Source organism: Sciurus vulgaris, assembly GCF_902686455.1.
Source record: "Sciurus vulgaris genome assembly, chromosome: X".
In the NCBI taxonomy this organism is placed as follows: domain Eukaryota; kingdom Metazoa; phylum Chordata; class Mammalia; order Rodentia; family Sciuridae; genus Sciurus; species Sciurus vulgaris.
Genome location: NC_136471.1, coordinates 92555935 through 92568258, shown reverse-complemented (window position 1 = coordinate 92568258; position 12324 = coordinate 92555935). Strand labels below are relative to the sequence as shown.

General features: G+C 39.6%; 1 protein-coding gene across 3 annotated transcripts; it reads left to right on the top strand.

The window, feature by feature from the left end:
- Positions 1 to 2357: 2357 nt before the first annotated feature.
- On the top strand, positions 2358 to 8697 carry LOC306651032 (uncharacterized protein). 3 transcript variants are annotated; one of them, XM_079123580.1, is made up of 6 exons: positions 2358 to 2433; positions 3315 to 3398; positions 3874 to 3982; positions 5574 to 5627; positions 5963 to 6088; positions 8582 to 8697. In XM_079123580.1, the coding sequence occupies exons 2-6, from the start codon at positions 3321 to 3323 to the stop codon at positions 8602 to 8604; spliced, it is 390 nt and encodes a 129-aa protein (XP_078979706.1). In that variant the 5' UTR covers positions 2358 to 2433; positions 3315 to 3320; the 3' UTR covers positions 8605 to 8697. The 3 variants fall into 3 exon arrangements, with proteins under 3 accessions (XP_078979706.1, XP_078979707.1, XP_078979708.1); XM_079123581.1 differs by having other exon boundaries at positions 5574 to 5638; XM_079123582.1 differs by lacking the exon at positions 5574 to 5627.
- Positions 8698 to 12324: the final 3627 nt, after the last annotated feature.

Sequence of the window (12324 nt, the reverse complement as noted above, 5' to 3'; positions counted from 1 at the left end):
GTGATGTGGGAAGGGGTCTGTAACATCTCACATATTAAGCATTGTCCTTGGTGTTTCTTGAGGTAGGGATGACATGTGTCCCCCAGGTCCTCTTTGAAATGTGACCTGCTTACAGATGTCTGTAGCTGGTTTAACTTACATATTTGTCTTCCTTATCTTGGTTGGGACCCGGTGCTTCTCCTTATGCAGGATAGGGTTCCTTCCTGGGTTTCCCTCTTATGGAATGTAGCTCCTGTGCTAACCTAAAACACCGCATTAACCAGAGTCAGTAAAATTCCTGAACTGTGCTCATCCCTCTGACCAAGGAGTCTGCCGTTTCTCCTTGCAGGTTAAACTTGAGTCCCAAATTCGAATGGGTAAAAATATCCTCCTGATTAAAAGATTTGCACTCCTCTGACATACTTCTCATATCTGGGATAACCTTGTGAATCATTCAGAAGTCACTGAGGCAAGTCTATGTATGTGTTCGTGTTTGTAGTAGTCCTGAAAGTTCCTTGAGGACTAGGCATCATTTTCATCAGCTAAAGTCTTGCACATTCTCCCTCATATTTATCAGACACGTGTTACTTTAAACAGCAATAAAATGGCTTCATGATGAAGAAGAGAAGCAGAACAGGGCAAGGTACTCCTTATGGCTTCAAGACACACACTCAGAATCCCACAAGAGTTACTGTGGGAAACAGGCATTGCAAAAGCACTTGTAGTGATGAAGAGAGATTCTTCAGAAGTGCACTGCACAAGGAACAAGAAATCTCAAGTGGCCTGTTAATTAGCGTCAAACAAACGGTTGTGGGTCCTTGCTTCATAGTTGTTTCTGCTCTCATATCAACTGGAGATTTAGCTCTGAACTAGGAAGCTTTGAAGACCAAGCAACCAATGAATAAATGCATCCAGACTGTGAACAGTGGCAACAGCAGAAAAATCTAGGGGCTAGTCTTCAAGTAACTATGTTAGACTCAGTAGACAGGAGAAGCATCCCTGAGAAGGTAATAATGGAGCACAAACTCTAAGATTGGTAAGAAGACTGCTTTCTCTAGTCTGTTCCTCCAGTCTCTTCCATCCTCTTCCTATTAGCTGATTCTTTCACATATTCAAATATATAGTTACAGCAGTAGCTGCTCCACTTCTTGATACCTGTTTTCTGAACTCTTCAGCTACTTGTTACTATAAAAAAAAAATATGTGTGACTAAATTGAAGTGAAACACTTTATAGTGTGTTATATTTCTGGAGAGTCTAGTCCAAAATCAGAAAGCTGCATATTGTTAGGTGTCTGGTGATGGCCTCACAAGAACGTATAGTGGGAGTGAGTAGCAAAACAAACAGCTTACTTCACAATATAGAAACAATAGAAGAAGAGGAAAGTAGTGGGATCTCACGTTCCTCTCAGGAGCATGTCCTGCATGACCTAAATTCCTCCCCTCGGGCCCTACCCGCTGCCAGTAATGCCTCCCTGGGGAATAATACTTTAACTCACAGACCTTTACAGGACCCTCACCCCAATCATCTGGGTTTTTTCTCCAGGTGTATTTCCATTTCTAGAGTCCATACAAAATTCCACCTGAGGGAAAAAAGGCAATGTCACAGTAAGCAAGCACAAAAGGCAAGAAGCCGAGAACCAAGACTACTGCACTAGAGCATCAGGAAAACAGACCTGCTCCCAGCTGGATCATGTGTCTGAGGCCTCGCTATCTTTTGTTTACTAACTCATTTGTTAGCATGTCAGTGACCAACTCTTCCAGCACCTTTACGTGAACGAAGCACCCATTCCCGTTGAATCACCTTGGAACCTTTGTAGAAAATTCAACTTAGCATAAATGTACGGGTCTAGGTTTAAACATTCGCCTTTCCTCCTATGCCAATGCCACACTGTCCTACCTATCAGAGTTGTGAAATAAGTCACAAAATTGTTTATGTGAGTCCTCCAACATTCTTTACCTATTACGAAATCGTACCCCCTAAAAGTAAAGAAAAAATATTTGAATGTTATTATATGGGAGGGGCATACTCATTGTAAGAGTCAGAAAATCCAAATGATGAAAACTGAAGCAGGGAAGGAAATTACTGAACAAAGCATGTACACAAAAAGGTATTGTGATCCTTAAGAGATATTCCTATCACAATGGGTCTTTCAAAGACAAATGCAAGAGAACGAACATCGGGGAAGGAATAGCCAAAGGACTGTGTGAGCCTGTTCTATCCTTAGGACAGGATCTGTGCTGAAGCCACAGTGGCCCAGACAACCCTTCCGGTGGATGACTCAGTGCGCATGTCCCTCGCTGCGAGTATCCATTGTTGCGCATGCGCACGTCCTTTATTGCGCATGCACCCTGCTCCCCAACCTCTCTCTTCTTTCCCACTTTGCTGGTGGAGGTCGTGTCTTCCCTTCCTTTGCAGGTCGTCGTTTTCGCTCACTGATCTGATTGACGCACTCAGTGAGTCTTTAGAGTAGCCCTCCCAGGAGCGCGAGTGCGAGTGCGAGTGCATGTGACGGGTGCCAGGGAGTGTGCAGCAGGTCCAGCGGCTCGCTCCGTGGCCTGGCAGTTGGAAGGGCTTCGAGGTTGTCGAGCTTCTCTCAGGCGCCTCTGCCCTGCCGCCATGAGGCATGGTCAGGTTGATGGCCCTAACAAGGGAGGAAGGTGGGTCTTGGAGGATGGGACTAGTGTTGAGGGCGACGTTGGAAGTATCTGGGTCCCGGATGTTGCTGCAAAGCCCACGAGACAGGTTTCCCAGTTTTCAGTGGGGACAGGGCAAGGTGTGCAACACGGTGAGGGAAGGGTCTGGGAAGCGGGGACTCTCTGGGGAGGTGATCCAGTCCCTGAGCTCTTCAGAGCGCCCAGGGAGGGGCGCACCCATTGCTCTGTAGTGCAACTTCTTACCTCTGACACATACTGTGCAGAAACAGCCCTTGAAGGTGCCAGGAAGGAACGAAGGAGGCTGTGCTTTCCAGCAGGAAGTTGCTTTAGGGGCAGATGGGCCAAGTTAAGGAGGTGTGACAAAAGCAGTAGACAGTCAAGCTGCAGTTGTCTAGTGGTGTTTTCCTAAGTGTCTGCATGATAGAGAATCTAGTTGCTCAAAGTACCTCAATGGAAATCTCTTCTGTCCCTTGCCACGTGACTTAAGACAGTTTCTCAGCTGGCATGACCAACATACAGGCTTTGCAAACACTCGGGAAAAAGACACATTTATTCTTGGACATGCTTTTGAAGTGTTTACAAAAATGTAAAGCTTTACAAGTTTACCTTTGGCCAGAAACATGATGATATATACCTATTCTCTTAAGAACCTTTTGCAAATCACATTATTCTGCTTTCAGTATGAAATGAATGATCAACTAAAATCAAGATCTGAGTCCAGTGGAAGAAGAGATGAATCTCTTCACCTGATTGAGCCTTTGATTGTGAGTGCTTCAATAGTTGCTTCCTGTTAACAGGAATTTATTTCTGTGAGAATGTTGAATAGTGAAATTACACTGAAAAAGATTGTCCTTGATGATAAGGGGTGAAAATTAACCTCATAAAGGAAGCAGTGAAGTTTCCGGGTGATTCCTCTGCACTGTGTCCTGGGAGAATGCTATTACATTCCCCTGAAATAAACCTGATGACTTCCTTATTGTGTTTACTTACAATAGATCCTTCCCATCATAGAGTAAAATACCTTCTAAAAGGTATTTTATGTACCTTTTATTTGTATGTGACTCGTCTGGGATAGACTTCTCTGTCACAAGAACGACTGTATTAAGGACAAATGTACAGAATCATGTTAAAATAGTTCAGACTTCAATGAGATTAAATATATTTACATAGTATGTGTAGTTAGGATATGTATTAACAACTAAATTTTAATTTGCGTAACTCACACACACACTCCAATAGGATGAGCAGTGTGATGATGATCCAGCTCAACAAGAAGGACCACCAAGTGAAGTTTGGGAGATTTTATCTGATCAGGAGACAGAAGATGAAGGAGAATCTGCAGATCCAGGTGAAAGAAAGGGGAAGAACATGTCCGTGGGGGTAAAGTGTATATGTGCATCATCCTTAATGGCATAGCCAGTAACTGTAGGAAAGAAAACAGAAACACTTCCCAAGAGCTGGTGGAAAAGTGAAGAGTAAAGTTGGCAGCTTTGTGCATTCCCATACTATCAAGAATTGTCCTTTTTTTGAGAATTACTTTGTGTGCTTTTCTTAACCTTCCTTGCCAGTGCTCTACATTAGCAAGGCCAAGGAACTAATGTTTAATTGTAGTCACAAAGTTGTAAGTTTTTACTCACTGCATTCAAAGTGTAAACACCTTTTCACATTGTCCCATGTGTAGAGTGCTAAGTCATGGTCCTTCCAGACCTTACAATGAGGCCTGGTTACATAGGGATATTAGCTCCTTTTCTAAATGAGAAAACTGAGTCTCAGCTGTTGTGTCTTACCACAAAATAATCGGCTGGTAGAGACAGATCCATACCTCATTACCTAGTCCCATGATCTTTTCTTTGTGAAATCTTGTGCTTAGAACTGCTTAATACACAAATATCCACAAAGTCAAATCTCTCAGTACAGGCCCAGGAAAAGGCACAGATTAATGGAGCAGGATAAACTCCAGGAAAGAGCTCAATGAATGATAGGCACTGTTTCCACTGACTGGCAGTTTTCTCTTTTAAAGTAAATTTGGTCAAAGCTGAGTAATTTAGGATACTGGCCCGCAGGTAGCTATACTGCTATGATTTCTAGGTGTCTCTTAAAAGACATTTAGATATAGTTAGGCTAAAAAATTCAAAGGTTTCCAAGATTTTCACAAAGCAGAAATGACTACTTGCAATAGTCTTTTCAAGCTAAAATCTATGTAATTCAGGTAATGAATTATTTTATCAGTTCAATGTTAAGGGATTTCTAAGAACAACTGACCACAATGCTTATTAATTACTTTCCATTCCACATCTTTATTGTCACTGCAAGAAAATAATGTTGCTGTTAGCCACAAATTTTGTTGCTGTTTTTTCTAGTACTTTGTTCAGTGTAGGATTCACTTATCAAATATTCTGGATATGGCTGTCGGACTTTGACAAATAAGTGCTGATCATCACAGTAAGGAAAGCATGTCATGATTTTATTAGTAATGGTCCTAAAATTCCACTCAGCTACTCCTTTTGAAAATTGTATTTTAGGTGTGACTTCCATTCTATCCGTGGTGTAGACTTCAGGTTTCTTGCTAGCTTGTGCTCCCAGTTTAGAGTACACGATGGTAAAATATAAGTAATATAATTCTAGTGTGGTTTATTAGATTGACATTTAGAAGAATGATTCAAGTCCCAGTCATGAGGGCACACACCTGTAGTCCCACTAACTTTGGAGAGAGGCTGGAGGATCTCAAGTTCAAGGCCATTCTGAGCAGCTTACTAAGACCCCATTTCCTACCAAAATGGTGGTGGGCTGTATCTCAGTGGTAAAGCATCCCTGGGTACAGTCCCCAATACTGGGCAGGTGGAGAGAGAGAAAGAGAAACAAATATCTTCCAGATAGAAGTGCTAGGCCAGGGTTATGTGCTCCTATGCCTGTCTTAAAACATCTCTTTTTTCCTTCAGTTATCTCAGGGGACTCCCCTCTATCAAACCCCTTGCACTTCCAGAGCTATGAAGGTACAACTCAGGTCAGGAACAGTAAAAGTAGAGGAGCTATGCGTGTGGTCCAAACCGTTTGCTGTTAGAGAGAAGCTGGGAGTTGGCTATTCCCTGCTGGTTATAAGGTTGTTCCCTGGGTGGGATTTGTGGAGAAGTTGTGACTCAGATTATACTTGTCATGTAAATGTGGAAATTCTCTTTTCTGGCAGGTAGGTCTCTCTCCATTTGTTTCTGGATTTCTCTCAGAGGGTATTGACATGTGTATAAATATTTATTCAGTGCATCCATTGGAGAAAGGAAAGTCAGGATTCTTCTCCTTCCTCCATGTGTCAATGTCACTTTACTGTTTTCAGGGACTGACCTGGAAGATGATCTCCAGGAACAGGCTCAGCCAAAAACTGGAGACAAAGAAGGAGATGATCTTGCTGCCAAGGTGGAGTTTACGTCCAACCTAGAGCACGCTCAACTGCCAGAAGCAGGTATACTATCCTCTGAGATGCAAACTTATGTGGATTTATTTTCCACAGTATTATCCCTTTATAGATGTGGGGTTGACCTTATTGCTGTATTAACGAGTTCACATATAAAGATACCTTGAATTCAGACTCCAAATGCCTGACTGCTTGACTAAAATACTATCACATACAGAAACAAATAGAGTCAGAGCCATATTGAACCACACACTATGAAAGCATTTTCTAACTTTTGAGTGTGAGCCCTTTCACCAACAGGTATCTTTTCTTATTCTTTTATAATTTCTGGTTCACAAAATAATTAACACCTTTGTATTTTGTAGTTTGTTAAGACAGTGAAGTGGATTCTTGTGCCAAATGAACACAATGTGAGGGCATGTGGAAGAAGCCTTAAATTCTAAACCCATCTTTGCTCTTATTAAAAATAGGGAGCTTAAATAAAATATAATAAAGTCACTTTAATGCTAGTTATTGCATTTTCTGGTTCTGCAAGATGGAATAAAGATACATACTGTTTTTCAGGATTTGTTTATCATAAAGTATTTATTATCATAAAATTATAACGTCCGAATTGAGATTTCATCGTTACTAAGCAAACGCATAAATAATGTTCGATGTTTATTTTCTGTACGGAGACCTAAGATCCTGTTCTTAGGTTCAAACTTGAAATTATCTTTTAGTGACTAATTATGTTTTAAATCATTCACTAAGTGAAGACTGGGATGACTGAAAAATGAAATGGAAGTAGTCTCATTTGTGCTTTCTGGGATTGATGAATCAGTGAGAGTGTGTGTAGGTAGTAATGCTCAAGGTGGTTGTAAGATACCTACACTAAGCATTTCCTGTCCCATTATCAGTGTGCATGAGCTGTGCTTCTAATATGTCTGTAGACACCATGATAGAATCACCTTTAACCATATCACGTGCTACATATTATTGTTTCTGCCTTACTATGTCAATTGTTAGAACTTGAAGTTCAAGGACTATAATGCCGTACTTCGTCTCTGGTCAACTTTTGTTTTACAGACTGTTGAACGTACTTATCAAGAGCTTCTGAATTTAATGAAGCGCTTGATATTTATGGAGGGAATTGTCATGCATTATTTTTCTAAGTGTTTTTACTCTGTATTGCTGATTGATTCCACTAGGGTATTTACATTAATAGTAGTTTTCCAAGTACTTCTGGGACTGAACTGTGTTTTTTGGAAGATCATAGCCTTGATGTGAATGTGTCTTAAAACCGATAACTTATGACATGGTCATTTGAAATAAAAGTAATAATAAAAGCAACAGTATAAATTTGAAGAAAAATCACATATATTAAAGTAGGTTTGGATCTTATTAAAAGTAAAATTTTCCAACTAATAATTTAGAAAGATTGCTCATTTTTAAAGATAGCTATGAAGAGAATATTCAGTAGAGTTTACCTCATGGTGAAGAAAATGGAAAGAGCCCTTAGAGACTATGACACTAACAGGTATTGAGTAGATTGTATAATTGGAAGGGCATACACTCTTGAGTTCTAATATTTGCAAAATATGGATCAATGGTTAATATGTTAGGAAAGCATGCATTATTTCATATATACCAGTAGTACCTGAATCTAAACATCACAAATACCATGGGAGCACTTTTGATATTTTTAAGCCGTTCCCATTCCTGCCCTGTCTCCTTCCATTCCTTCCTTTCTTTTTCTCTTTCCCTTCCTTTCCCTCTCCCTCAACCCTATTTTCTTTCTCCTCTCTCTCTCTCTCTCCACATTGTGAGACATGGTATATATCTACTTTACATTTTGACCTCAAAATTGTGGGCAATGGCCTGAAACAGGTTTGACCATATAACGTAATATACAAAAGAGATTATTTTCAAGTGTATATAGAGGTTTTATCCATATTTACACCCGGAATGTGGATGAAAACAGAAGACATATGGTTACTATATTTACAAACCACATAAGGGTAAAACAGTCCAAAGAAAGAGTTCTGCACATTTGCATAGTAGACAACAACAAAATTCATTACTAAGCTTGTCTTTTGCAGTTGCAAATGGGACACTGTTTTAGCTATCTTATATTTGAAATATTGTTTAGAGACAAGATATTATGAGTATGCACTTTTCATAGATTCCTTTTGTTTTTCAGATTTTGTGTGTTGATTAGAACTTAGTGCATACATACCTATTTGTTTTTCTTCTGTCCTTGAGTATACCCTTTCATAAATTCATTAGATTTAATCAGTTCTGAACTCAAATGTCGTTTTGCTTTCCTTGTGCCAGTAGAAAGTATGGCAAGTTTAAAATCCAATTATTATAATTTTTATGCCTGGAAATCAATTCTTGAAATCACAACAGAGTTCTACCTGAATGTGAGCCAAATTGTGAGTCTTTGGGTTCAGTGTGGAATCATTTTACAAAACTGAAACTGTCGTTTCCTTAGCATGCATTTAATTTCATATAAATAAAAGTCTCCTTACAAATACAACCGTTATGTTTCTATTATAGATCAAGAGTGGCAAGATGTTTAAATGAAGACCAGCCGAAAGTATGCAGTCTGTACTTATGTCAGATTTTGAGTTCAAATTCTCTCAAATAAAGTTTTACAGTTTGCTCCATAGAAGTCATTAATGTGTTTTGTTAAATTTCTACTGGAAATAGAACACTATTGAAAGTTGTATTGGTTGTGAAGTTTTATCATATGATCGAGGTGGTAGGAATAGGTAAATTATGTATTGATTTTTCTATCCAGCAACCTTGCTAAACATGTTTATTCTAAATATATTCCTGGATACTTTGCACTGCAGCATACACAGTTTTATCACTTTTGAATAATGATAGCTTGTTTCTGCTATTTCAAAATAGCATACATTTTTTCCTATTCCTACTTTGAAAATTGGACATACTTACGCAGGAACATATTGTATGAAACCAGTAATGATTCTACTCCCTTATGTGTGATAGGAAATGGAAATTTTATGAAACACGTGTTTCATAGATATACTTTACCAGAATAAGCAAGTTTCCATTCTCTTCCAAGGTTGCTGAGACTACTGTTCTTGAATATGTGTACTTTACTTTCACCAAACACTTGCAGTGTGTCTCTTCAGGTAATCAGGTAATCATAGGACATTTTCCTTCCTTAATGCATTAATGTTGCAAAATACATTGGTAAGTTTTTCTAAGTAATCTTGGCATTCCTAAGGGGAAAACTTTTTAATCATGGCACGTTATAGTTTTTGTTCAATCAGGTGTCTTACCAATTTGTTAAGATTTTACGTATAACAATTTATGAATGGTTTTAGCTCATATTTTTATCTCATCATATTCTGTTTTTTGGTACTAGCTTCATAAAATGAATTAGGACACAAAACCTCCTTTTCTATTCTCTGGAACTAAAGTCTCTGCAAACCTTTGAGCAGCATAGAGCTAGGCTTTCCCAAGTTCAATGACTTCTGTGTTGCATCATTTTTAGCACTTGACCCCACTTAAAATACAGGGACAGTGGGCCAGCAGCTCCAGGTTTCCATCATTTCAAACTTTGTGAACAGTAGGATAGCTCGTTCAGAAGTCTTTCCAGCTGCCCATTTCCTGCATTATACCCTGACAACTATATATAATCCAAGAATTACTACTTTGAATTCCTTACATCCTTACACCTTACATGATTCCTTTCATCCTTACATGATTGAAAGAGAATCATTCAATCAAGGGCATCACTAAAAATCAACCCTTCTTAGGCACTAAGAGGGTGTGATCAACAGCAACAATTTCTCTCTCTGAGAGAGGTTTAAAATATTCATGATCCAAAAGGCCTGAAAACCTAAGCTTCGTATCAAAAGCAGGAGTAAATGTAAAGTATCCCATTCACCATAAATTATCTGAGAGAAACATAAACCTTCGAGCTGGATGAAGAATCAGGACCCAGTTAGGGGAAAGGGGAGGGGGAGCCAGAGGGCCTCACTAGGGCAAAATTACTTGAGTCCTACCTGCACTCTCTCCTTATTGACTATGGCATGAAGTAGCCATGGGTTTCCATACTGATTCTCGTACACACTGACCTTGCAATGCTGGGAAATGTACTTACATCATTTGACTTTGTGTCTGCATTTCTGAAATAGAAGTTTCAGTATTTACATTAAATGATTGATCTGAGGTATAAATGTGATACCATAAAAATAGGCATTTCATTGCAGATAGATTGGCTTACTTTTCAATTTTCAAATTTTTAAAATTTCATTTAAATTCAAAACTGCATTTCTAATAAGTGATACTGCTTTTGAATTTCAAGTTATGGAGAGCAGATTAATGTTTCTAATGCATTTGAGATCAGAAAATTCTTTGGTTTTTCAATCATATGAAACATAAATGTACTTGGTATCAGACTTGAAATCAAATCAAAAGTTTGTTTGTGGACTGGAGTTTAAGAAGTTCACACCTAAGGCCTGGTTTTGTGTGAAAACTGCTCCTTGCAGTGTGCCCAGCCAGGAAAAGTAACTCAATGTTATGGTCATGCACCACACCTCAATACCAGAATCTGCCTGTCAAGAGGCCAAACAGTCCCTGCACAGCATTGTGGTAGCTAACAGGGCCATAGGGATCACTACCATGTGTCCAGTAAGAAAATAATGAACTCAAGAGATCCAAATAGTTTATTATTGGAAGACACAACAAAGCCACATCAGCATTTTCACCTCCATGTCCCTCTCCCCAGAGACTGACACTGATTGGGAGGTGCTCACTAACAAACGACACAGAGAGAGGGTTGCTGTGCCTTTGAAACGCCCATCACCATAACCTATGTCAGTGAGCAGTTTTGCACCCAGCAGATGTACTCTAACGTTAGACCAGGAGGCTCAACTGAATCCAAGGTGGTGGACGAATATCGACCTGCATGTAAGGAGGCAGGTCAGAAAATGACTCCGGTCAGCTCCACAACACAATGCTTTATATCTCTTGCTCCAAAAGGAATCAATCACAGAGTGTACTACCAAGACTCAGGTCAGACTGGTTTAGCTTTGCTCAGATGGCCTATGTGGGGGAACCTGCCAGGTCTCCAGGGCACCAATGGAGAGTCACTCCCCTATATTGTATAGAGAAAAACAAAAGGCTGTATGTTTTAGTCAGCTTCTTGGCTGCTGTGTCTAAAAGACTCGACCAGAACAATTGTAGAGGAGGAAAAGTTTTTTCAAGGGCTCACGTTTTCAGAGGTCTTAGTCCATAGAAGGCCAGATCCATTCCTCAGGGCTCAAGGTGAGGCAGAACATCATGGCAAAAGAGTGTGGCACAGGGAAGCAGCTCACACGGCAAACGGGAAGCAGAGAGAGAGTCTGCACTCTCCAGATACAAAATATATATTCCATTGTCACGCCCCAAACAAGCCACTTCCTCTAGCCACAACCCACCTGCCTCCATTTACCACATAGTTAATCCCATCAGGCATTAATTCCCCGCCTCTGGGAAACACACTGTAGTCTCAGCTTCTATAGAATCAACTTTGTTAGATTCCACACATGACTGAGATCAAGTGAGATTTATCTTTCTACACCTAAATTACTTCACTGAACATGATGACCTGTAGTTCATCCCTATTGTCTGAAATATCAGGATTTTATCACCTCTTTATTGGCAAATGGTCATCCATTGTGTCTACATGCCACATTTTGTATATCCTTTCATCAGATGAGAAGCACTCAGATTTCTTGTGTTTCTTGGCTAACACAAATAATGCTGCAACAGACATGAGCACAGAGGTCTCTTGGACATATTGATTTCTTATCTTTGGATATATACCCAGGAGTGGAGTTGTATTTTTAATTTCTTTGAGGGCCCTCCAGACTGTTTTGCCTAAAGGCTGGATTCCTACCAACAGTGTGTAAGGTTCTCTTTTCTCTACATCGTCCCAAGTATTTCTTGTTTTTGACTTTTTTATAGCAGATATTCTAAAAGGAATGAAGGGATAACTCATTGTAGTATTAATTTGCATTTTCCTGATGATCAATGATACTGAACTTCTTTTTTCATATAACTGTTGCAATTTGCATGTCTTCTTTCAAGAAATGTCTGCTTATATCTGTTGCCCATTCTATTTTATTTTATTTTTCCTTTTGTTGAGATTGGAGTTCCTTATATACTTTGGATATGAGCTCTTTGTGAGATGCATACTTTAGAAATATTTTCTCTCATCCAGGCACGGTGGCACATGCCTGTAATCCCAGCAGCTTGGGAGGCTGAGGCAGGGGAATCAAGAG

What these genes read in the sequence shown, in the direction of transcription:
- LOC306651032 (XM_079123580.1), top strand. Translation starts at nt 3,321, where the DNA reads ATGAATGATCAACTAAAATCAAGATCTGAGTCCAGTGGAAGAAGAGAT. An exon ending in ACCTGATTGAGCCTTTGATT is followed by an intron (nt 3,399 to 3,873) that starts GTGAGTGCTTCA and finishes ACACTCCAATAG; the next exon opens with GATGAGCAGTGTGATGATGA. An exon ending in AGGAGAATCTGCAGATCCAG is followed by an intron (nt 3,983 to 5,573) that starts GTGAAAGAAAGG and finishes TTTTTCCTTCAG; the next exon opens with TTATCTCAGGGGACTCCCCT.